Raw genomic sequence first — 26,109 nt, 5'->3', positions numbered from 1 at the left:
CCTATGCTTTCCTGTTTTTGTTTTGTTTTGGGTAAAGAAACTATTTCGATGAAAAAAATAAATGAATCTGAAAATGCTTTCTACACATTTTAGTTTAAAAAATAATTTAACTTGTCGTGGCAGTGCTTCTCAGAGTGACTTTTGGAAAATTCTCTGTGTTGAGGCAAGTTATTCAAGATCGTGGTAAGAACCTTGAACTTCTCACACTGGCTGAGTACAAATATCACTCCAAGAAAGGTGATCCAGTTTACACCCTTTTCCCCCCAAAACACAAATACCCCTCTTTTTAAGTATTTTGAGCCGAAAACTCAGAATGCTCAGTTGCACTTGTGAGAGAAGCTGCTTTTTAAGAAACATGATTAAGTGGAATAAACTTAAACAGCAAAACATTAATTAAAAAAACGCACCACAGACACTGCATCACTAAGAAAGCCAGTAACTTTACTGAATTGTCTGCAAAATACAAATTATACCTTATTTCCAGCAGGAGAAACTTTTGAAAATTCCCCACTTTTATTCACTACAGACAGCTGAATTAAGTCCCTTGAGATACACAGATGTGGTTTAACTTAGTTATAACATCTTGTCATCTAGTGGCGACAAAGTCCAGCTTATGCCGCTGTGAGCCTCTATTTGAATATTTGTTGCAAATGCTTGTATGCCCTCATTTACAAGCTATTTTAATTACTGTCATGTAATGGAAACAAGTCCCCAGGAAAAGAAAAAGAAGAAAAATGATACAGCAAACCATCTGAAGCAATCCAAGTCCTATGCCTACAGTGACCCAGGTCTACTTTGCTCCGCGAGAACACTTGGTACTGCGTTCACACCACAACAGAATCTGTCACTTAGCCGACCTCTCTGAATTCAACTGAGGTATGAATCAATTTGAGGTATGAATAGGGAAGGCAAAATGCAATACCCGATTATGAAAATAACCCAAATGGACAAATTGAATGTAGAAGATCTGTGGCTTGGATTGCTCCACATCTTTGGTTAAAAACATATTAAGAAAAGCCTTTAATTACATCTGTAGTCTGAAGTGTTCTAACAGACACCAGTATTCCATCAATCTTCAAAAGATCTGTAGTGGCAGGAAATTAACGCCATGTAAGTGACATCACAGCAGATGGCACAGATGGGAACAGATGAAGTATGCCATGCTTAGGCAACAGCCTTTATTGAGGGTTCAAGTGGCTGCTTCTTTAAAAAAAAAAAAAACTTTTTTTTAAAGAAAGAAAATACAAAACATTTACCCTCCGGAAAAACAAACAAAAGCTCATGATAAGGGGCAAAAAAAATGCTATCTCTAAATTCAAAGATGGGTATGTAAGAAAAACAACACATCAAAGTGTGAGAGGGCAGACATTCTTTTAAAAAGTGTATTGGAACTTTTTTGCTTTAGTCACCCTGAAAACGATCTGAGGATGACAGGTATTTTCATATTCATCATTATAAAATGCTAAATTCCACCTTTGGGAAAAAATAAGCCATTTTACTAAAAAACACAATTTTAAAAAAGGTTGAAATGAACAGCCTTCCACTCACCAATGCATACAATATACAGGTGGTGCAGCTTGCGTATCTTGCATGTGTTACCAGTACTGAAGCTTAATATTACCAAAAATCTTTTAAAATAGGATTAGCTATAACAATATTTGTAGCTGTGTAAAACGCTGTTTATGGTTCTTTTGCTCGCAATGAAGAATGTTGCCTAAAATGTTACCCTAGGATGGGGTATGTAAAATAACACTCCCTCAGGGCTCTGCCCTAGACTCCTGAATACAAAGGATTTACTGTGATAAAAACCCAAAACCATACTAGCTTTGCAAATACAATAAATGGTAAATTACAGATAAGGTAGAAGGGTAAAGATAGACAGTGATTGTTTACAGAAAGTGACTCATCACAATAAAAATTGTGCTTCTTCTCATTAAGTTGTCTTAAAAAAATTCTCAGATTATCCCTTTGCTATCTTGCTACCACTTTATATGAATTCAGTAGTGGGAACAAGAGATGACTGGCATCCGTTTTCAAGTGATTCTGTTCTTTTCATGTTCTTATAAAACTATTGTCAGATCTGCTATAAATAGCCAAGGCTTCTGCTGGTACTTTAGCTTACTCTCTGTTCAGCATTATAAATTCACTTTTCCTTTGTTGCGGAGGCAAATTGCAGGTAAAAAATTAATATGGCTATTTTTTCATATTTTCACATAATGACCCTTTCCCACCCACTGGTAAATCTCTGCTGATATTGGTAAAGTGTTTTGAAATGACAACAACATTTGTGACATGTTTGCATATTTTATACACATCAAGTTACAAGGATGGTTGTAAGGATGGGGTCAAGTATATGGTGAGGAAAATGACTTTCTTAGTTTTTCCTCCCATGTGTCAATGTGTGTGTGTGTGTGTGTGTGTGTGTGTGTGTGTGTCTGTTTTATGTTCAGGGATGATTTTCTGTTTTTCCTCTGCGTAAATGTTTTTCTTTCATGTTCCATGGATACCTGGAGTAGTGGGATATAGGAAAAGGTTGACAGATTTTTTTGTTTGTTTTCAGTATATAAAACATTAGTACAAGGCAGGCTGGCATCCTATATGGATACCACCAAAGGTGCACTGTGGTCTAATTGTGGATTTCAGATCAAGTTAAGAAAATACAGCCTAGTTAGTAAGGTCTCTTGGCTTTTGCCACCCAGCGGCAGCCTTTTATAGTGAGAAACACACAGCAACTATGCAAGTGAAAGAAAAGAATGGATAAGAAATGTCCTACACATGTTATAACAGTGTCGCTCTTCTGTCTGGATCTTCATGGCTGTGTATGTCAATGCACATGATTGGAGATGAATCGACAGATCTTCACATTCCAAGAGAAGGAAAATCATTCTTGGATTTAAATCTCTTTTAAACAATATATATCAACTTTTTTTTTTTTATGGCACTCACTTTTTAAAGGGTCTGAAAATTAATCCCTTATAGACGAATATCAGACAAGAGTCATCATTATTTCTTGCAAAATTTAAAAAAAGGGACATAGAGAGGTTCTTTAATGGGATTTCTCGAAATGGCTATTAAATCTCTTTATTGAAGAAAAAATAGATGACATACATGCTTTATGCAGAAGTGACATTTGGGGGTCCTGACACACCGGGATTGTTCAACAGTCCTATATTGCTGACAAGATTGTTGAGGGTCAGTTAAAATAATTAAAAATGGATGACAAAGCAACTATCCCTTTACCTGCTTCCTTCTTGTCTAGCACCCAGTCTTTCACATTTTTCTTCTGTGGGAATTTATAACTTATGCGTTGAGTAAACGCCATATCACTTGTTTCTAGGGCCATATTTGCAGGACATGTGCCCCAACATAGCTCCTCTATTCTGGGCATATTTCTAAAAAGTGTATCAAATTCTAGGCTGAAAACCAACCAGATAATTTAGGACACGGGCAAGTTAGGGTACGCACTTACTGAATTCCAAGATGCATGGTGAAATGGTGAGATCAGAAAGGGGCCCTGCATTTGATAATAATGCAAAAACAAAACAAAAAATAGCATGAAAGAAACTCATTAGTATATACAATGGATGTCAGTTGACCCAAAAGATTGCTAATGTATTAAAAACAATTTAGGGTGTTGCAACGTGATATGTTGTAATCCCACAGGTTATCCTTTTGACAGCTGACCTTGAACTTATAAAATGTATGCAGAGTAAAAGAAAACAGAAAGAAAATAGTTACTCAAATGTGCAACTGCACAAATATACCCCCCTCCCGCTATTAAGATAACAAAACTTCTGCTATTACCATAATATTATATATATTAGAAAGCTATACACAAGCATGTTAATTTCACAGATTTTTTAAAAGATTCTTAATATTTTATATAATTAGAAATACACATTTCAAAAACAAAACTTCTACAAAGAGAAAACAGTTATCTTGGTTAGCAAAGCATGGAGTTCCTCATGGCTTAGGGTAGTGCTTTCTATACAAAAAGTCCTTTTTGGTTTTTTACAGGACTGTTTAAAATATTAGCGAAGCTATCAAGGGGGAAAAAACACATTTTGGCTTAAGTAAACTACAAAAAGCCACAAATGCTTTGCAAACTCTGTCTTACCTTTTATATGAAAATAAGCAAAATGTAATGTACATATTTTTATATTTTTATTTAATAAGAGATGCAGACCCAGATTTATTTATTTATTTAATTAAATACGTTAGCCCTCAAACTCCACATTTTTTTTTTTTTTTTTTTAATAGGTATGGTCCTCGTTTAATGGTCGTTGATCCTTTTTAATGAGTGCCATACGCCAATGATATGCGTGCAGGTTTGTGAGCGCGTTCTCGGGATGTTAGGTGACCTGGTGTGTTCCTAACATTTACCAATGGCCACCCTTTGCCGGGTCTGTCCAAAACATCTATACATTTTTCTATATGTTGCATAACAGCTGCTCTCTCTTTCAGTAAAGATCTGCCGCTTTTGGCAAATGTTTCCTTTTGTCTATTTACATGTAAATAACGTTGAACCTGCAACATGACACTATCTATTGTAACATACATTTTGCAAAGGAGCACAACAGTGAAAAGAAGTTAGCCTTAAAATCTATTTTGTACAAGTGTTCTGTTGTACAACTCAAGTGCTAAGCTTATCTCAGCATTTCTGTTTATCTTTATACTGTATCACTGAGGCAATTTAAAAGTACTTTTACAAAACAGAGTACCTGACTTTTTTTTTCCACACACAGCACATATAATGCATATCGACCCCCCTTTCCCCATTAAGGTATAGCACACACACACACTGCAAGAAAAAAAAAAAAACTATTAAGTAATAATCTGATCATGTTGCCCATCCTTCCGAGAGTCGCATGCGCTTGACTGAGGGACTTTCCCTTTCGTCCGGCGAAGGTCTGGTGAGTCCAATGGGGGAGTGGAATTCATTCCGGTGATCCTCTCGGTCGCTCCCGTCGTACGAACTGCTACAGCTGCTCAAGCTGTCAACAGGAGATCTCCCCGCCTCGTGGCGCGTGTGTTGTGGGTATCTCGAAGGGGTGGTGGTACGGTCTCTAGGAGGAGAAACAGGTTCTGACTTGATGTTGAGGCTTTGAGTAGAAGGCAGGGAGAGATTTGAACTCTGAGATAAATGAGTGCTAGTGCAAGCTCTGTAGGAGGAAAGGAAACCCAGTTACAGATGGAGGAGGCCTGGAGCCCCCAGGAACTCACAATTACATAACACATCAGCTTCAAGACTCGCATAGACACCAGAGCATGCCCAGAGGGAGGAGAGCGTGCTCGAAGCACTTAGGGGCATTGCCTTCTCAGAGCCATTTAGGATGCACGGTAGTAATTACAGCATTTCACTGGTCTGGGCCTCATGAATCATACCTCTAGTCTCTGACAGGCTCCCTAAACATACAGGTGACTGGCTCAGAAAGGCTTAACATGACATGCTGGAAAAAGCATTTTCTGTGTCCATGGAATTTCTCCCTAGACTACTTCCAAAATATAAGCTAAGATTTAAGATACAGTGTTTAGCCTTTGAATTAGACGCCTTTGATTTACTAATGTGTGTGTTCTGTAAAAGCTAGTTATAGATATAAACGTTTCCCTCTGTGTAATAAGCACATGCACGTTAAGTTGTATAGTCTTCAGACAAAGTGAAGAAAGTTCAAATTTCAAATGAATAAATGCACAAAATGCTACATTTATAGCTGTAAATGATGTAAATGTAATTATAACTGTATCTGGTGAAAAGATTGGAAGAGGGGAGAGAAGGAGGGGAAGGAGGTTGAAAGTTATCTGCAGAACAGTTTATTGGCTTAAAAACACTGAGACTTCCTACCCTACTAAAACTGATCAACAGTATGACTTTCTCCATTGTTTGTCAGTTACATGGGATGAAACTGCTGTCTATTTTCCACAACTACTTCAACTTTATCATTGCGAATCTCTCCCTGCTGGGGTGCTTAGTAGGGTATCACTCATATTTATAATTGGCATGAGTTGAGGAATCTGGATTTGTCTAAGGAAAGGTTGTTGTAAAGAAGGATCTAGTGTGATTTTATCGTGTTTATATGCCTTAATCCTCATTTATTCCAGGAGATCTTCCAAAATGTGGAAGAATTTAGATACTTGAAACTCTGGAGGGAAAAGCATTAAGCCCTTAGTGTAGATTAGCAATCACAATGACTTTGATCAGGATAAACCAGAAGAACATTGCTGACATCAATTTTAAGATGCTCATACTGTTCTCACATTCTGATTGCACGGACATTCATGGCTAGAGTCGGCATTACTTGCCCATGTTGTCAAGAGAGTGCAGATACCTTTTTTAGTGAGGAGGAGGAGCTGCAGGAAAGAATAATCTATCCAGATACGCCCATTCTAAACAAAGGAAAGCCAGGCTACCTACTCCTGTATGTGATTAGGTTACTTTCAAATGGAGAGAATTAGAGGACATTAAAAAGCCATTATGAGCAGGGAGAAAATGGGTATATGTTTCAGAGGAAAAAGTGGAATAACTTGGGGCCGGCTTTTTGGGAGATGCGATTCAGGCTCAAAATGTATAGAGATATAAAATTAGTCAAAATGAGTTTATCTTTGAGTGATGTTTTATACAAAAGCACCACCTACTGGCAAAGAACTACTTTCCTTCTCTTATTAATAGATGAGTTAATGTGGAGAATAACATAAAGGAGAAGTATTTGTTTCCCTGGTAAGCCTTTCTTTCTCTGGCTTTTATGTGTTAGAATTAAAACAGTCTTAGCATTTACATGAAGTTACCAACATTGAGTGTATATGATTTTCAATCATCTGTTTATGCTTGTCATTATTTATTCGTAGGTTTTCTTTTACAGTCGATATTAGCATATTAATTTTCTAAGAGTTTTAATTAAATAATCTTCAAATCAAGAAGATATTAAAGTGGGGGGTGACACCTGTATTTCAAAAGGATCTGTAACGGTGGACTATTTTATCTTGATTCAAAGTTACTTAGTGATTCATTTTGATGTCAGAAGAAATCATCTTTTGATTTCTGGAAGAAAGAATTTTCCTGGCTCTGGATAAGAAAGACTATTTCACTAAAATTTAATTAAATGCTTCTACTACGAGTCACACAACTCTTTAATAATGAATGTCAATTAGGAGTCTGAAAACAAAGTGGCATATCAACAAATGCTTTTGACTGCCCTCTGACATTTAGATAGCTTCTTCACAGGCAGAGAAACATGGACAATTAGAAAAAAAAATTCGGTGAGTTGGACTAGTTAGTATAAGCAGTTAATCTGGAAAAATTAAGCAAAAAATAGTATAATCAAAATGCTGCTTCTTTAACACAGCTTTTGGAAGCTGCATTACCTACTTATTTACTGTATCTCCCATTGTGAACTGGCTCAGATGGGTTCTGCTGCAGGCCTTCCCCATAAGAGATGTAATACTGATTGTTTATGCCTTCCGTAGACAAATAGGCTAGTCCCTAAGTTTACTTTTTGGTGGCATTTCATTTGACACTGAATGCATATATGAAGCATTTTGAGTAGTTCTGGGGACACTCAACCCACAGTAACGAAATGTACGTGATAACTTCGATTCAGCTTTAGTACACTGTGGTATAGGATTCCAAATGGCATGAAATGTAATTGGCTAGTGTCTGTTACCAAAGTATTATCTTGGAAAGAAAATGCATTAAAAAATCACTTAGTGGTACGCATGCTAGATTCACATACAAGCATGTTGGTCTGTTTGTTCTTGAGAACAAAATCTTTATAGGCCCAGATAATTGTGAAATGCTCCATATGTGTGGGTGAGAAAGAGGTGGGTGGGAGACAGAAGCCTGATGTGCAAGTTGCCCATATCAAATCCTGCTGCAAGTTTACATCTATTACAGATGCCTTCCAACTGGGAAAACACCTACCCTTCCCCACAATTGTTCAGAAGTGAAACAGAACCGGATAGTTTTGTTCAAATTTTGTACTGCCTCCGCCCAGAAATTAAACTATCAAACTATATTTAACCTAACCTTTTAAAAGTCGTCTGTAAACACCCACATCAACAACGATGATGTAAAGAAATGTTTCCAGAAAACACGTTGCTCCTTTTTAAAGGTGATATGAGAAAAGTACTTAAAAATTTGAGGGTCATTTTCTCAAATCTCCATATTCAAATGACACTTAACCCTTGAGGGCCAAGTTCCTTCGGCCAATCATCTCTGCTTCCTACATCAAATCAATGTATGCCATTTATCTGCCTTGGTTAGATAAAATCAGATGCTAGACAGTGTTAGAAGTACAGCTTTGGAGTTAAAGGCATTTCCATCAACAAAACAGAAGAGTCCTTTTATACTCTTAATTTTGGGAAAGAATTGTGGTGACCATCTTGGGCTGCTGGGAATAGCCAAGCCACTCTGGAGGCTGTATCTACTTTGAACACTGTTATCTGTCCAAAGGAATGTGAACTCACCACACAAGAGCATGAAGCTACTTTAGCCTAAAAAGATACTTATTTCTTAAATTAATTAACACTGTAGGGAATTAAGGCACCCCATATAATTTATTAATATAAATATTACAACTTGGGAGTTTTTTTTTTAAAACAGTTTAACATTTAGTTGTGTAAACATGGGCTAGTCCATTTGAAGGGACCCATTTTTAAAAAGCTACCCTGTGTGTGTGTATGTGTTATGACAGAGAGAGACAGAGAGAGAGAGAGAGAGAGAGGAAGAAAGGAAGGAAGGAAGGAAGGAAAGAAGGAAGGAAAGAAGGAAGGAAAGAAGGAGGGCCAGCCAAGATTAGAAGGGCTGAAGGGGGTATTCTATCTGAGGGATAAGGGAAGTGATTAAATACAATAAAAACTCATAGACTAATTATGCACCATGATAACCGTTGCTGAAAGAAACCGGAACTAAACAAAATGCTTCATCCTTGGCTGTTGCCATTCGGTTCCTCTCTAGGCCAGTCCTCTCCTTTCTCATTTACTGAAGCCTTTATTAAGGGCAGCAGAGAATCAGACTCTTCACATGCAAAAAAAGGGACTTTTAAAATTATGGTATAGTTAAAATACATAAATGTGTTTTATATATAAAATGCAAATTTTCAGGTGTTACTAATAACAAAAGAAAGCCACATTCAAAGCAAATACTATGGCTCTTGACATTGATAATTTCTAAGGAAATCCAGTCCTCTAATGGATGACTTTTGTGAAAAGTGAGAAGTAAACAACTACCCTGATTTTTGTCAAGAAGCACGTACAGTGGACTCACTGCTTAGCCATAGCAGAGCACTGCCACCTGTATGTATTTTAAGATTGCCATGATGGTACGATGTACTTAGGGATAATTACCTTAAAAAGTTATTGCAATAAATGTCTACTTGCATAGTTAACATTTCTGAGAAAACTTAAAAAGTCCTAAAAAGAGAAACCCTTTATCGATATTTAATTTAAAAGAGAAACCCTATATCAATATTTAATATATCTTCAAAGCTAACAATCTTTTAAGAAAGCACAGCAACAATGTCATGTGAATTTATTTTATGGTTTACATGAAAGTTTAGATTTTCAACAATAGTGATTAGTGGGCAGGATACAGACAAGCAGTGAATGGGGGAAGACTCCATTACTAGAGCACTAATCTATGTGAAATAGATTCCATATGAAAGCTAGGAGGGCAGCGAGGGGTAAGAGATGCGGTTGTGATGTCAATCAGTGATTTTTATTGTAATCAGTGTTTTTAGACTCATTATCTCTTTAGAAACAGAAGTATAGAACTAACTAGATCTTCTAACCAAATGGCTCGGCAGAAAAGTAAAAGTGAGGTAGACACACAGAATGTTTCGAAAATACAAAGATTTATCTTTCAATATTTTATATCTTCCTAGTATTTTTCTTCTGAAGATGAACTGCAGTTTTGGAGTTATTATGTCAACTGAAAGGCAGATCTTTGATTCATGTTTTAAACTTAAGAAAGCTATTTGTTTGACACAAAGTGTGAATTATGAAGTCAGTGCTTTTTAAAGGTTTGCACATTTCTACAGATAAATGACAGGAGTCATTTCTATGATAAAGACATTTCTCAAAGTTACCACAAGGGGGCAGAAATACACATATTCTGATTTCAGAAAACAACAGAAATTATTTTTATACCCAAATTTAGGTAATTAGTATATATATATATATATATATATGTACACATACATATACATTTTTATTTATACAATGTCTACAAATATACAGCCATACTATGAATGCATTATTATAACTATATGAAATCTGTATATCAATAGAATAATAGATCCTGTGAGCACTAGGTTAACGTTAGCATGACTATATGGTTTACGTTAAGTGATAAGGATTCCCAAATATCTCAAAAATGTTAAGAACTTTTAAGTGCCTTCTTATGTCCCACATGAGCTACATGAAAAGTTAACTAAATGAAATTTTGTCATTGACCCAAGTGGAAACCAGTATAGCCTAAAACAATAGGGAAATAATTTACCTCATTATCACAGGGCTCCCCTCCTCTTAAAAAATAAGCCAAGTAATATTAAACCTGCTTGAAAGATACCGATCTGATCATTACTTTCCGATTTCGATAAAGTAGGATTGTACCTCCTTTAATGGGACCTTAGAGCGCAGTGTTTAGAGATTGCCATTTGTCACTTAAAAATGCCTTCTGAAAGTGTTTTATGAGAGAAATAATATTGCTTACCCCAGCTGACTGAGGGCGGATGGCGGCATGTTATGTAGGTGTTGCTGTTGCCAGCCAGTTACTGACCCAAGATGAAGGGCGCTGGCGGTGTTGAACCCAGACAGAGATGACAGGTCTGCACTACTCAGAGAGTACTCTAGATGAACAAATAAAATAAGGGAAAAGACTTAATTTGGAAATTATAAAATGGTAAATAAACATGTCCAATTAAAAATATTCTATTAGTGCTATTTAATGATCATTATAAATTCTCTCATTTTGGGGGGGGCGGAGAAGGAGATAGAGCATCAGGAGCAATTTTGATTTAAAAGAGATACATATCATATACTGAAAAATAAGTATTCCACGAGAGCTTTGAAGGACAACCGCCTGAAATTTTAATTTATTAGAAGTACAATCCGGCATTACAGCATACACATATTTGATGATCTACAAATGTTGTTTTAAACAATTCTAAGAAAGTGAGCTTTCTATTACATCAAGAAATAATGGCTCGTTTTCCTTGAAATTGGTCTTTTATATTGAATTCAGGTTGGGTTAATAAAAACTTTCACTTAAGAAAGAAAAATATGGATATTTATTTTGTCTTAGCAAGAAATAGGTAACAGTATAGTCTCTGGACGCCACAGGTACTACCTGAAGCTTCTTCACAGACTGAAAGGTAGTATCTTTTTTCATCTTGCTTTTTAATAAAAAGTATTTAATGTACTATTTGAACATGGCAAAGCTACTCACCGGTACCATATGTTGTTGAAATGGCTGATGGATATCCTCCCATCCCTTGTCCTGGTAAAGTAGGAGTTGCTACGGAAACCACTGGGGTAGCCAATGACTGAGCAGACTGGGAGTTATTTATCCTTTGATTCTTTTAAAGTAAAGAAAGAGACATTATTGATAGAATTTTTTAAAAGTTAAAAATGTTAGATTTCAGTATTAGTTTTGCACATAACGAGATAACTTGGTACAAATCTCCTGAAATTAATCATTTAACATGTGTCTCTATGAACTCTGCCAACCCTATCATTTACAATCCTTCAAGAGACCAGTTGTTGCCATAGTAACCCATTACATCAGTATCTCCTAGGCAACTGAACTAGTAACAAGTACTATAGGCTTTATTATGAGTAAAAACAGACTATGTTGAAAACTGATGAAATATGTATACTGTACTTCCATTGTTTCAGTTTTTATTCAAATGCAAATTAAAAAAAAATTAAAATCAACCGTGGTGGTTTTCATGTTCAGTTCTATATACAGCAGAGCAGATGGGCACATTTCATGCTATACTCTGACCAGCAGGTGGTGCTCTGACCACTTTTTTCAGATTCTTCTAAACTTCCCTCAGAACTACATGGCAAACCAGCTAACATGTGTATTTAACTACTTACAGCAAGAAGATTAAAGATTCACATACATTTAAAGATCATGAGACTTTAATTCTTAGAAAAATAAGTATCCTCATGGTTTAAATAACTAAGGAAATTATTTTCGTTTGAATTTTACTATAAATCAGGTCCTAAAATAAACTGAAAACATGGTCTTCACTTACAAAGGTTGAGACAGAAAAATAAATACCCTGATATTCTTTTCACCTGTGTGTGGTACTTGAAATTAATGGCCCCGAAACAGAATTAATGTTGACATATTATGGTAACTTCTGATATCTTCCCATTTTGCTAGAGCCCTCCACCTGAAAGTCACCTTGGGTTTCTCCTTACATGTATCATTTAAGGGAAGTTCTCTTTCTACTTACCAAAAGCAGGTCGACATCCTCAGACTGAGAGCATGGGGAAGGAGTTTTATTAATTAGTGTCTGTAAATATTTATAACTGGGCAAAACCTTTTCAACAAAAGGCAAAGCATCTTCTGATAGACACAACAGTTTAAACAATTTTAAAACCCAGACTCTAAAGATAACTCCTTACAAAGACATTCTTTGTTTCACTTAATGAGCGGTTTGTCTCAAATGTGAAGACAATCTATCTAGTTTTCTGCACAGGTCAGTGTCTCAAACTTCATTATTTCAGTACCACGTTTTGGAAAAAAAAAAAAAAAAAAAAGCTTGTATTTTGAGACTCCACTCATGGAGCGCTGGAGGCGGGGGTGGGGGGGACCTGCACCTGGCCACCAGTGAGAGGCTGTACTGACCACTCACAGGATTCCTGGGAGAACATCAGTTTTAAGGAACTTGGAATAAACCTGCTGATAGAGACAGCCTGCCCCGTATGGCCCACACTGCTTGGCTATGGCCCCATGGGAGGTTTTATTTATTAGACTCAGTCCTTTCCGAAGGGAATGTTGCGTATTATGTGATTTTTTTGGGGGGGATGATATTCAAAATTAATCTGCACTGTGCCATAATAAACTAATCAGCTTGCAGGACTGTTTTACCGTGAAGCCTGCCACAGAGCACAGAAAGGAAAAAAAGAGAAATGTGTTTGCAGAATGGTCTAAATTTGTCTACCGAATCTTAGTTTTAAATGTTCTCGCTCTTAAGCAAAGCTAATTTGGAGAACACTGATGTAAGTCTCTTTGTTGTTGAATTTGGCCCCACAATCATTATCTTCATCTTAGCCTGCAGACCCAGGAGAAAGAAAAATGATGGAGTCCGGGGATGTTGCTTATATTTCTTATTTATTTATTTCTTATTTAATCTTTTCTTACAGTGTCAACTTTTTTTGTTGTTGTAAAATATAACCTTTGTTCTCATAATGCGTAGGATTTTAAAACAATTTGCTTTTGAGAGGTAGCTATTTGCATGAAGCACATATATGGAAATATGAATTGAGGCAGAGCACAGGCACATGATGTATTAAGCATTATCACTGCAATATACCTAAGAAAAGAATGGCCAATTCACAGGAGAATGTTCATGTAGAAATTATGGAAAAGATTTTTGGTTGTCAGTACCTTGAGGACATAACTAGATCAACATTATAAAATCTGTTATGAAACTCCCTATTCTGTGAGTTTGATTCTACCATTGGTCAAATTGTATGCAACATAAGCAGAGTAATAAGCAATGATTTTTTTTCTAATTATAAATTGGAGAGCTTAAAAGGAAATGGTTTCTTTGCCTCAGAACACCAGTTTTATAGTGAAGTTTATTGGATGTTGGTTTTTTGTTTTTGTTTTTTTTTTTTAACATGGAAAAGGGAAATGCGAACCAGTTACCAGAAATAATGGCTAAATACAAACAGGGCTCCAGCAATAGCATTGATATGTTAATTTTCTAGGAGCACTTAAGTAATTCAAAATGTTAGACAAATACAAAAACAGCAAAACATATACAAAACATTATCAACATTTATTTAAAATGTAGTTTCGCATTACCACTGATGGCATCGTATTCTTGCTGCCTGGTGGAATAAGAACTCGGAGATCTGGTTTACGGTTATTCATCCCTAAATTCATGGGGGGAGGAGATTTTGCTTGCATATTCTTGTTCAAGTTACCAGGTGAGACCAGCAGACCTGGTGAGTTTCGGGGATTGCCATATCCGTTCCCTGTTAACACAAAACAATGAAAGCACTCAGGGAGAAATCTAGACTCAAGAATGTTTCTACAGGATACACTATATGAGATGAAAAATAAAAGTTTAACAGGGTATGACTTATAAAATAGTCTGTGGGATGACCAACTTAGCCTCCACGTGAAGGTAACCCAGTTAGTTTTTTTTTTTTTTTTTTAACATTCTCTAAAGGAAGATTAAAAATGTTTAACGAGAAGACAGCTAATCTATACCAACTTGCTCAGAAATCAGCATATACTTTTTTTCCATTAAAAAAATTTGGGAAGAAAGTCAGACAGTCTTCGTTCAGGGTCTAAGAAAAGCACAGAATCTGCCCTGCACTTTAATGGACTAGCTTGGCAAAGGCCTGGGCTGGCGTGACTCACTCTTTCAGTTCAGTGGTTTGGGTTTTATTTTGTGTGTCTGTGTGTCCTTAAGTGAAGAGAGGGCATACCAGTAAGACTATCATTTCGAGGACATGCAGGGACAGTAGGCTCTTCCACAGTTTGCTGTTGACTTCCCCTTTTCTTTGAGTGGTTTCTCCCTCTGGTCCTCTTATGTCGGGTTTGCTCTCCTCACAAGTTCCGTGTATGACCCTGACAGCTTGCTTTCCTGTTCACACAGAATTTCAAAATGCAGGACTCCTACTTAGGAGCTGAAATGAAGGATTGATGCCTCCAAAAGTACTGATTCACCAAGGCACAGGGATAGTCGTATGATGTGAACACTGAAGGGGTTTTCTTAGATCTCTGATGCTCAATGCCCTACTAACAGAAACGGATATCTGAAGGATGCCATTTCTCATCATTCAAAATATACTGCTCCGTGACAGGAAGAGCTACGGAAGGAGTTGAGGCAACATTAACTGAGGCAGAATGTCATCTGTTGGCTTCATTCATGGCCTCTGATTGGGGAATAAGAGAAACCCACTACCCGACTCTACAATCCTTGCTGTAAAACTAGATGTTTGTTTTCTGAAGCACTTTAAAGGAGACAATCAAACCTCGCTGTTACGGTTGGTCATCATTATCATTATCCTAAAACACAAGTGTCTATTACTCCAGGATGAATGATACTGTGTGCTACCCCATGAGGAGGCAAGGACGTGGCCCCAGTCCTCAAAGGCCCTGCAATTCCTTTATGGTAATCCAATATGCACATGTGTGAGACGTACAAACCAAGACAAGGCAGCCTAGGGAGAGATGCCCACAGAGTAATCCAGATTAAGTGTTACTGAGTTCCCAGGAGGGAAGAGATTATCCAATAAAGATTCACTTAAGAGGCAGGAACTGATTTGGGCCTTGAAAAAAGACAAGAGACAGTAAGACACACTGGGCTTGTGACTGGGCTGTGGGAAAGGGCTGAGGTGGGAATTTACAGAGCACGAGTCGGGGGGCACTGTGAGCAATCTGGCTAGAAGGGAACTCCTAAAAAGAGAGGAGTGTCGAAGACCTTGGAGGGACGTGGAGATCTTGAATTCCAGCCCGACACACCTTGGGTGTAAATGGTGGCAATGCAGATCCGTGAAGGTCACAGAGCAGAAGTAGAAGTAGAACAAAGGCCTCTAAGTGGACAGAGAGATCTACTGGCCCTGGCGTATCCTGTAATTAGAAAGGCCTGGGAGTATGGGGCACTGATGGTGTGAGCTAGAGGTGATGAGGGACTGGGAAGGCAAAGCACAGGGGTATTTCAGGAAATATTTAGGGAAACATTTTTTGAATTAGAATACATTTGAGGCATACTGTGTAGAGCACATTTGTTCTTCATATCCCATTCATTTACCTGTCTCATTTTATGCATGAATAAACAGGCTGAATATATAACAAATAACTACAAGATTAAATCTGTCAATCAGATCATCCGTAAAATTCTCCAAGTTACTGGGGGGGGGGGATTAAAAAGAAATGAACCCCCTCCAAAACACGTGTCAAGTACACAGAAGTTGCTTAGGAAATGTTGGTTGAATTTGAATATAAATTACTTGTATAATAAAACTTCATTGAAAGAAGCTAAATCCTCTATAGCCAGCTAAATATGTCAACAGCCAAAATTTTCTTTTCCAGTTAATTTGGATAGTTTTTGGTGGCAAAAGTTATCATATGAAACAACTACATTTACCTTATTTCACTAGGAGAGATACAAAGAACATGTTCCCTTACAAAAATTCTTGACAAAATAGTTTATATTTAATGTGTCTTAATTGAATCATTCTTGCAAATATGTTAAGGGTCTAGTTTTAATTAAGATATTCTACTGGATAAAAAGAGACTGAGAGAACGAAGACAAAATGTGCACTACACTTTCCTGTCAGCTGAAGTTCAGTCTGATACACTCAATACATATGTCACTTATCTGTTAAGCCTGCGTGAGATCTGGTTTAAATAAACAATTAAATGGAAAATTAGGTGGGTAATTTCAAAAGAAGGGGGGAAAAAGTCAGTTAAGCAGTGCAATGAAGCTTGAATAGATCAGAAGAAACTAAAACCCTGGCTTGGTAGATGCCAATACTGGTTTGCATGGAGGAGTTATTTTGCTAAAAGGAAGTAAAACCGCTTTGTGAAATGTGTTGTCCTGTGATATGACAAACACTGGGCCAGTGTGTGAAAATGGAAATGCTTCACAGAGGCTCTGAGAAAAGGTTTCTTTTTTGAAAATTAAAAAAAAATTTTTTTTCTACAGTAAACTCTGAAAAATTCCAACAAAGCCTACATCTTTCTGCCCACATTTTTAAACAATGACTTAGGGCAGCAGGAAAAAAAAAAGTAAACATATATTATAGTTTTTCATCCAATAAATGCCTCAAAAATGGATTTGAAAAGCATTCTATTTTTCTCTTGGAATATTTCCTGTTATTTGGAAATTATACCATTTTAGAAGATTAGTCACATATTTTAAGGTGTTTACATTTTGAATATAAAATATTTTGAACCATGATGACACTTCTTAAATCCATATTTTTAGAGCACAAAGTTATTTTTAAGAACAAATAAATTCTGCCTTTTACCGGTGAATTTCTGCTGTTTTTAGCATATTGTGCCAGCTAGCATTTTGGAGCCGTATAATAACCATTTCTGTTTCCAGCCACCAAGTTGTTATTCTTTTGGCATAATATAGATTCAGGAATGCAAGACTGTGGATCCTAAACCAGCGATATAGAAACCTATCATTTGAAAATCAATGATGAATACATGCGTGTGGTTTACTGCTAAGAAGAGCCTGCATTTAAACTGGCTTGGAAACCACGGGCCTCCTCGCTCAGAACGCTGTGGCCTGCGTTGAGGCTGTTGTCCTCCCTTAAGATAAATTCACCAAAGAGAACGGTCTCATTCAAAGTCGGGGGTCGGGGAGGTGGCAAATTACTCAAGTTAATTTCTCGGTAATGTTCTAATATTCAGATTCAACCTTTCCTCATGCCATGTTTTAAAATTACCTTCTGCCTGGACAACGATCAATTCAGATGTGACTGTATGCAGATGTCACATTCTCCTGACCACTTTAAAAGCACAAAAATTATAAAGCGTGAGTGAATGGATTTCCTGATTATAGATTATAAGAAAATGAAGAACAGACCGACTTTAGAGTCCGTTCGTTTTATAGTTTGATTTGATTAAAAATATTGTTTCACATAAAATGAAACAAGTTAAGCATTCACAATATAATTTGTATGAAGGATAACAGAATCTACCTCAATTGGTTACACGTTTCTAAACATGCATATTAAAACTAGTGTAAATATACAAAACTTGAAATATGGTGTTAGGAGAAAAAAATTTTTTTCTCTCCAGTTAACTTGAAAACACTTGCTGCTTTTTTTTTTTTTATTGACTCCTATTTTAAGAAGTTGTAAATTCAAAGAACATATTCCTGGCTTAAGATGTTGTGAGGAGGACATTTTGCCTTGTCTCACAGAGCTCAATTGAGTATGTAGCTCTCTTTGAGCCCAAAGTTCTAAAACTTTCTCTTACTTGGATGTTTAGACATGAATCTTTTCTTTTTCCTCCCAGGACTTTCAGTTATAAATACAAGCATGAAAAACTAATAAGCACAAAACAGAAACTAGTCTTTATGGACCGAGGCTAATTTTTTTCATTGGCAAAATCTTTTTTTTCAGTCTCCCAAATTGTCATGTCCGACTAGCTTCATCTCCCAGCTCCCTACCCAATCAGACACCAAATCTTGTTAAATTTTCTTGAGAAACGCCTCTCTCCATCTCCAGTGCCATCATCCTCGGTAAGGCTTTCATAACCATTTGACTAAGTCTTTGATCAGGGTCCCTGGTCTCCAGTTGAAAGGTTCTTCGCCGGGACTTAAGATGAGCTTCACACTGTAAGCTCCTGTAAATCTGTATGCCAACTTTTGTGCATATGTGTGATAATGAATCTGATGTACGGTCTCAAGATTTTCTCTAAAAATGTTTTTAAAGTGCTGCTTCTATCATGTTACTTTTTCCGTCCATACTTAACACTGTTGGGCCAGGGCCCTGCTTGACTCTCAGAACTACGCATAATTTGACCCCTTCTATCTCACCTAATTTCCACTGTCCACAGACAAGCTCTCAGTCCTCTGGATATGCCTGAGTCTTTGCTCTAGCAGTGTTTGCTCTCCCATTGAATTCAAATTCATCTTAAATGAATTTGAACTCTTTCATGAGAGTTCAGACAGCCTTTCAGACAACGCAGCCCACCTTGAATGCATTCCCTTCTACACTACTGCAATTAGAGGCAGTGATACACACAGAAGACTAGTTCTTTAAGTGTTTCAGATGCCTGCAAAACATATACACAGACTATGCTGGAAAAATTAGGAATTACTCAGGAATGGCACTTAAAAGTTAAGTTACTGAGGGAATGTGACATGAGAACTGAAAATGTAATATGTAACTTGCTAATTTCAAATATCGAGGGTGTCTCCTCTATGCACTACTTGAGAACATTTCTTATTTGAGGTAATGATTGCACACTGATGACTAAGGACACCATTGAGACAAACTGTTCATCAACCATGTAATATTGAAGTCAAGAAGTCATGCAAGTGCCCAACTACTAAATTTGTTTATAGAGAGTTAATTGAAAGCTGTGTCTTCACTTGTTGCACCTGTTAATCTTTCACAGGACATTACCTTAGCTAAACGCAAGTGGTACACTCAAATAAAGTAGAAATTTTCCCTGATGAAAAAGGGAACTCTGAGGCCCTGCATCTTTTCTTCTGTACTGATGAGTGCTTATGTTTACTGCCATAGGTTGTCTCTATAACTCTCAACAATAATTTACTCATACAGAGTTTTCCTCCAAAAGATGGACTGCATGATATCCTAGGAAAAAACGGTGGAAGGGTCGTAAGTAAGAGTGAATAAAATTTTATTAGATGGTCCAGAGAGAGACTTTCTGGAGAGAGAGAATGCATAACAGATCTCCCAGTCACAACTGTATTGGAGAGAGATGAGCATTCCCATGAGGACACAATATTGGTGGTTTTAGAGTATGTAGCCTTCAGAAGCTGGAAAAGTAGGCTTGACTAACACAAACCTCTCAGATCATGTTAACTTTATACTCTAGACTTTACACTAAACTTTTACTAAACTTTATACTATGGAGAAGGAACAAAGTTAGTTTGCGAGTGGTAAGTGACATCCTTAACTGTGTGACAGGGAAATAGTGTCCACGGAAGGGGTAGATTAGAGATTAGACTGCTATAGGGATGCTAGTTAGGATTCATCTGCCACAGAACACATGAGGAGTAAGGCAGCCGAGTTGGAAAGATCTGCAAGGCAGACAGGAGTCAAGGACAAAAAGAGGATAAAGTAGATAAACCCAGGTTCTGGATTTAGAATTCCTTCAACCATACTGAGCCTTAGTTTTCTTAGCCCTAGGTAATGATTCCATTAGTGTGAGAGAAGCATAAAAGTAATCTGAATCAGAGACTCTCACACACTTGCCTGAGGCAGCCAGTGCCAATATGACCATGCAATAATATTAACAATATTAAATACTTTATAGAGTATTATTTACCAATAGTATCAACAACATCAAGCATACACATTGAGGACCCAGAATAGTACCAGGCACCTAGTAACTGCTATATAATTGTTTGTTATTCTACATGGATATAAAACACCTTTAATCCTTGCAGTGACAACCCTCTCAGGTACTAATAGTATCCCTGTGTTACATAATGAGAACACATGACAACAGAGAGGTCCAGCAAGTTGCCCAATGTCAAACAGCTATTAACTGGTGGAGCCATGACTGAACCAGAAGTATGTCCAGAGTCCATGCTCTGAAGCACAGCAGAGCCCTGTTCCCTGAGAATTGGTCACATTCTGGGATTTTGAAAACCCTTCTGTGTCAAATCTCACCCTATAATTACAGGAATACAAAGGAAGAGAGGAAACAAGTCAAGTCTGAGACCTGGGAGGTGAGACCTACAGGGTCTTCCTAAGCCAGAGGTGATGTGAGACCTTCAGGAACATGGTCAACTTGGCCGTCATAAATGGCATTGCTGGTTCAGAAAATGCTGAACTTATACAAAGAGGCACAGAATGGTGATGTTCCGAACCGCATTTCTGGTCTCCTGGATAAATAAATATTTACAAATAGGAAATATTGGGTTTAGCAACACTAAATGCCAGAACAACTGTTTAACTTTCAGTGTGCTATTTCAAGTGGATGATTAAATATGCTCTTAAAGGCAGATTTTGTAATATTTTAGTCAATAATCTCCCTGAAATGGGGGATAGAGACATTTATGTACCTATTGTCAATTTAAGAGACCAGCTTCCATCAGAACCACTTAACACGATAGTGAAATGCTCAGTATTTTATAGTATCTGTTATTAGTTGTTGCCTAGAAAATAATTTCTAATACATAGGTGTATCAAATTGACTTTGTTTAGTAATTTGTTAATGGTATCTTTGATTTTGTTTTTGTTTTCTTGGAATTTTGGGCAAACCGCCATAGAAAAGCATTAAGTTGAACCTCTGATATTTATTTTCTGCTTTTACTTCAGCAAAAGTTTTTGTTTATCAACCTGGGTTTTTGTTTTTTGTTTGTTTGTTTGCATTAGAACAATTTAAAAACATTTACAGCATACAGTCTCGTTAAACTAAAGGTGCCACATAGATAATAATGCTCACTACAATCAATTAATTTTATATCTGAGTTTTTAAAGGTTTTAAGATAAGTTAGTTTCCAATATCAGGACATTATTTTATATCTCAAACATACATCTTTCTACTGTATACAATTACCCTTAAATTGTATACAGTAAACTTGCTCATACAACCCACTGCTCTACTGGAAGCTATACACTTAAAATAGTTTAGTAGAAAAATATTATGACCTTCTAGACTTCAGTCTTACACTCACTGTGCCCTGAATGCCTGAAACCCTGTTAAAAGTGCTAGAAACTATGTTATTCAGCTATTGTGAATCACAAACTTTTTTTTTTTTTTTTTGAGGGAAAAGGAGATCTTTTTCATGGGATGGCTCTAAGGCAAAAGGCAACCACAAAACATTTGGAGGTCAGAAATCTGGGAATGATGAAAATTTCAATATGCCTCCTGTGGAATAGGGGCAAAGCAAATTTTCTGATTCTTATCCTGGTAAAGACTCCTGATTACAGATTTTTAAATATAAAATAAAGTCTCCACTCTATCTGAGGGTTTCTTAGGGAAATAATATAATAATGCATAATGTTAGACTATGAAGAGACTCCTGTAAAACCTCAGTGTCTTTTGTGGTGTATTCTTAGAAAAATACTCCAAGAATACACAAAAGCCAAGACTATTCTTGGCTGTACCAGTTAGAGGGCAGTAGACATTCTAAAAAGAGCTTGCCTCTTCTGCTTGACCATGTCACCCTGATGCTGAACCAGACCTTCACGGATTTCATATCTACCCCACTTGTCCTTGATGTCTCTTGGATGTGTATTGTTTAGTATCTTTTGTGAAATTAACAGTCTATCGGCCAACTAGATACTGAGCACTGAACATTTAGCACATACAATAGGCTCTGGATTGTGAGGCAGAAGTAAAGAAATTTTACTTCTCACTGAGTTGTTTTTCCAAAGATTGAGAGTCTGTTGTCACAAAACAGGTTTGTTTTGGCGAACCACTCTCTCCTTTGTCCTAACAGTCATGTGGGTCAGACAATATCTTCCCAATTTTCGACAGATAAGGAAACTGAGGTTCAGGGAGCTTCCGTGACTTGTCGGTAAGTGGGACGGTTTTTATTTGAATCCAGAACACAAGCTGATTCTACTACATTATTACAAAACCCAGATGTTTCAGATTTAGAACGCATCCTTGTATTTCTCGGGATAAAAGCTCCATTTGCAAATAAGGAAGAATCTGACAACCTGATGTTTTCAATGCACAAAGGCACTCAAAATACCATTCTACTTTGACTACTGATTTATTGAAGGGATAGTTTTTAATTGCACCATAAAAATGATACTGAACCTTGCTATCTTAAAAAAATTGCACTTAACAATGAATGATAGATTTATGACTCACTTAATTGTTCACTTCTTGAGATTTTGGGGCTGTCTCTTTGCTAAAAATGAGGGGGTGTCTTCATTATTGACACAATCGCTCATTCTTTCAGTCATTTTTATAAACAAAAATATTGAGACAGTACAAATTAGAGAGAATGTGACAGAAGAGAAAGAATAATTACTTGTGGTTTTAACATTTACACAACTGCTACAAACACATCAGAAGATGATAATGTTCAAAGGGAAGTATGTTGCACTGCACTCTGATTCTGCCTTTGGTTTATTAATATATCTTATTTATTCCCACCCTTGAGGGTAGGGGCCGTGGCAGACATCTCTGCGAAGCCTACTGGTGCCCTACTCACTTACTGAACATTTACTATTACTGCGAATACATTAACCTTTAGTTTTTGCTTAGGAAATCGAGAATATAGATAATTGTAATACTGACAGTGCTCACATTTATTAACAAGCACTTACTCTGGTGTGCAAACTGTGCTAGGTGCTGCCTTGCATCATTACCTCATTTGATTTTCACAACAATCCTATAAAATGGGAGTTCACAGACTTCCCAAGGGCAGTAACGTCATCCTAGGCATATCGTGTATTTTCATTGGTTATTTTATTTCTTGGAATATCTGCCTCTGGAATATTTCCCCCAATTACTGCTTGCGCAAGAATTTGCTCCACCATCTTGTAGATTTCTCTGAGTTGCTTAAGGTTAAACTAACCCGGGTCCTTTTTCATGATTGTTATGTAAATTAATGTTATCATCTTTGAATATGGAAATTGACCACAGATTTAGATTTGCCATTATTACTACATTATAATAACCTATAATAGTATCGCAGGTTGTTTTTCCCCTACACTACCAATACAGCATAATCAGTTCTTCGTCATAATTGGAGGTTGTCAATGGAGGGCAAGGTCAAGAAATTGTGACAGGAGGGCACAGTGTTTAGTAAACAGTTAACGAGTAAAAAATTCAGTTGAAACAATTAAAATGGAACAATAATAAATAAACCCAGTGAATAGTAAAGCATCCTGTGGACACATCCATAGGTTATCAATTGAAATTGTCTATCCAGGTTTTGGTACAATACAGTTTCCTTTAAAGTAAACGAAAGGAATGTATTTGATTTACTCTTTTAAATACAAGACTGTATCATGACTATAACACTCTTTGAATTGAGAGTCTAGTGAACACACTTGAATTTTAAACTTAAAATTTAAGTGACTGGCAAAAGTTTGTCTAAAAACAGCAAATTACACTCTTGGCCAACAGCCTTGAAGCCCCAGAAAGTCCCTGGTAGGTAAAAAACTGATTTCCAAAAGAGGGGCTTTTTTAACCACATCCCTTCTTCAGCATCTCCCCTCTATGGATGCACAATTTCATATCACTAATGATTTTGAAAAGAGCTTTCCTTTCTGTAGTATCCCCAAATAAAATCTTACGATGATGCCAAAAACAAGGAGAAGAAAAACCAACAGTGTGTGAGGAAAAAGAACTGTTAAAAGAAAAAAAGACAAATGCTGAGTAAAGTAGTATTTTAGGGGGAAATATTAAACTGCTTGTATTAATATAACAAATGACCAAAGTTTTATTATTAGTCACACTCTCAGGTTAAATCAATGGGATATTAGTGAAGAGACAAATTTTTATGTTGCTTTACTGAATATAATAGAAAGATGGAGATAAAAAAGATACAAATTGTGAGGACAGAAATCATGATACCCTAAGGGCTCTAAAATCTGCTAAACACTCATCTAGGAAGCTATAATTTGAAATTTTGTTTTTTTCTGCAGAAATCAAACTCCTTAAGAATTAAGTTAAACTAGGGGTGCCTGGGTGGCTCAGTTGGTTAAGCGTCCAACATCGGCTCAGATCACGATCTCACAATTTGTGGGTGCCAGCCTCACATCGGGCTCTGTGCTGACAGCTTAGACCCTACAGCCTGCCTTGGATTCTGTGTCTCCCTCTCTCTGCCCCTCGTTCCCTCTCTCTCTCTCTCTCTCTCCCAATAATAGATAAACTTTAAAAAATTTAAAACAAGGAAGTAAAACTAACGGGGTTGAAAGCAGATTTTATGATATCCTAACCTTGCCTGTAACATTCATTCGTTGTCTCTTTGACTTGCCTCTCCCACTTCAACATTGGCCCCTAAGGAATGGTGTCAAGGTACAGTTTATAATTTTCCAGGTCCTGTATATGGAAAGTGGCTACTGATTTTCTTGGCGATGGCTAAGTATCACCTGATGTAGATTATCCAACTAGGGGACTAAGTATTTTTTTTTTTCAATAATTCTAGATAACCTTGGTTTGGATTAAAAATATCATTGTTAGTTAATTTCACAGGTAATAATAAAGCAATGCTGTTGGATCTTTATGTTTTGGGTGAACTCCAAGGTAAAACTGCAAATGAATTTAGAATTTTTAATCAGAATAATTCAAACTAACAGAATAATACTTTCAAAACAAGAATCCAACTATTAATTTGGATTTTTTTCACATGCTGCTTAACAGTATTTAAAAAAAGTAATATAAAGTTATATTTTATACTAACAAAAGTAGTTTTCTTGTTTAAAGCAATTAAATGGCATCCATCTCTCTTTCTTGAATATTACAGTCTGAATTTGTGTATTGTTAGATTACAAAAATGTAAACTTGTTAAAGCCAATTCTTTTAGACTGAATTTTTAACTACTTTACTGATATTTTAAATCACTGAGTAAGAATTGCAGAGAAGTCTTTTTGGCTGATAAGAAAGTCAGCCAAGAAATTTTTGATAAGTATTCTCAAAAAACAAATACTTGCAAAACAATGGTACTGGGACAGGATAATTAAAACATTGTATGATTTTTTTCCTTTTTTGAGTTCTATTTTATAAGACGCTAAATTTTTCTTTTTCAATACTAAATGAATTACAAAGAAAGTCATGCAAGTGAAGTTCTATGATCATATAATCATAAAACACTGGGTGTAAGAAGGCGCTAAAGATATCTGTGTCTTATCCCCAATATGTGTACTGAGTTCAAAGGTTCAAAGTCACAGCGTTAAGATCGTGCTAGATGGAGTCTTTTCAAAGCCTGGAAGCTGGGGCTCCTTATTCACTGCTCAGTGATTCATCCACAGCAGTGCACTGTCACCATCGAGTCTCCATGTATTTAGCTGATATAAATTAAGCATTCCAGAAGTGACAACGCTTGACAACCAAATGCATAAAATAGTAAACAATTAACAATCAAAATAAGGAAACAGCTGTTAGTTTCTTTTTTATAAAATTATATCTAATTTACAATAAATGCCAATTAAAATTATTAACCAATATACATAAATCTCCTTTGCCTTATTGTCAAATAGCTATGTAAATTGTAAAATTCTAAATTTTCAAAGAGATTC

At 36.5% G+C, this 26,109-nt stretch overlaps 1 protein-coding gene across 17 annotated transcripts in view; it reads right to left on the bottom strand.

Moving 5' to 3' along the window:
* Positions 1-420: 420 nt before the first annotated feature.
* Positions 421-26,109, bottom strand: part of MEF2C (myocyte enhancer factor 2C) — a 151,964-nt gene continuing 126,275 nt past the window's right edge. For 11 of the 17 annotated variants that reach the window (XM_078448237.2, XM_078448241.2, XM_060635397.3 and 8 more), the window contains 5 exons: positions 14,039-14,211; positions 12,459-12,482; positions 11,441-11,570; positions 10,706-10,841; positions 421-5,162 (listed from right to left, as the gene is read on the bottom strand). In XM_078448237.2, the coding sequence (XP_078304363.1) occupies positions 4,841-5,162; positions 10,706-10,841; positions 11,441-11,570; positions 12,459-12,482; positions 14,039-14,211 (785 nt within the window). In that variant the 3' untranslated portion in view covers positions 421-4,840. The remainder of the gene's footprint in view (positions 5,163-10,705; positions 10,842-11,440; positions 11,571-12,458; positions 12,483-14,038; positions 14,212-26,109) is intronic. The other 6 variants (XM_060635407.3, XM_060635399.3, XM_060635398.3 and 3 more) reach the window with 3 other exon arrangements.

The sequence above is a fragment of the Panthera onca genome, chromosome A1, assembly GCF_046562875.1.
Source record: "Panthera onca isolate mPanOnc1 chromosome A1, mPanOnc1 haplotype 2, whole genome shotgun sequence".
NCBI classification, from domain to species: Eukaryota; Metazoa; Chordata; class Mammalia; order Carnivora; family Felidae; genus Panthera; species Panthera onca.
This window is presented reverse-complemented; position numbering and strand designations above follow the sequence as displayed.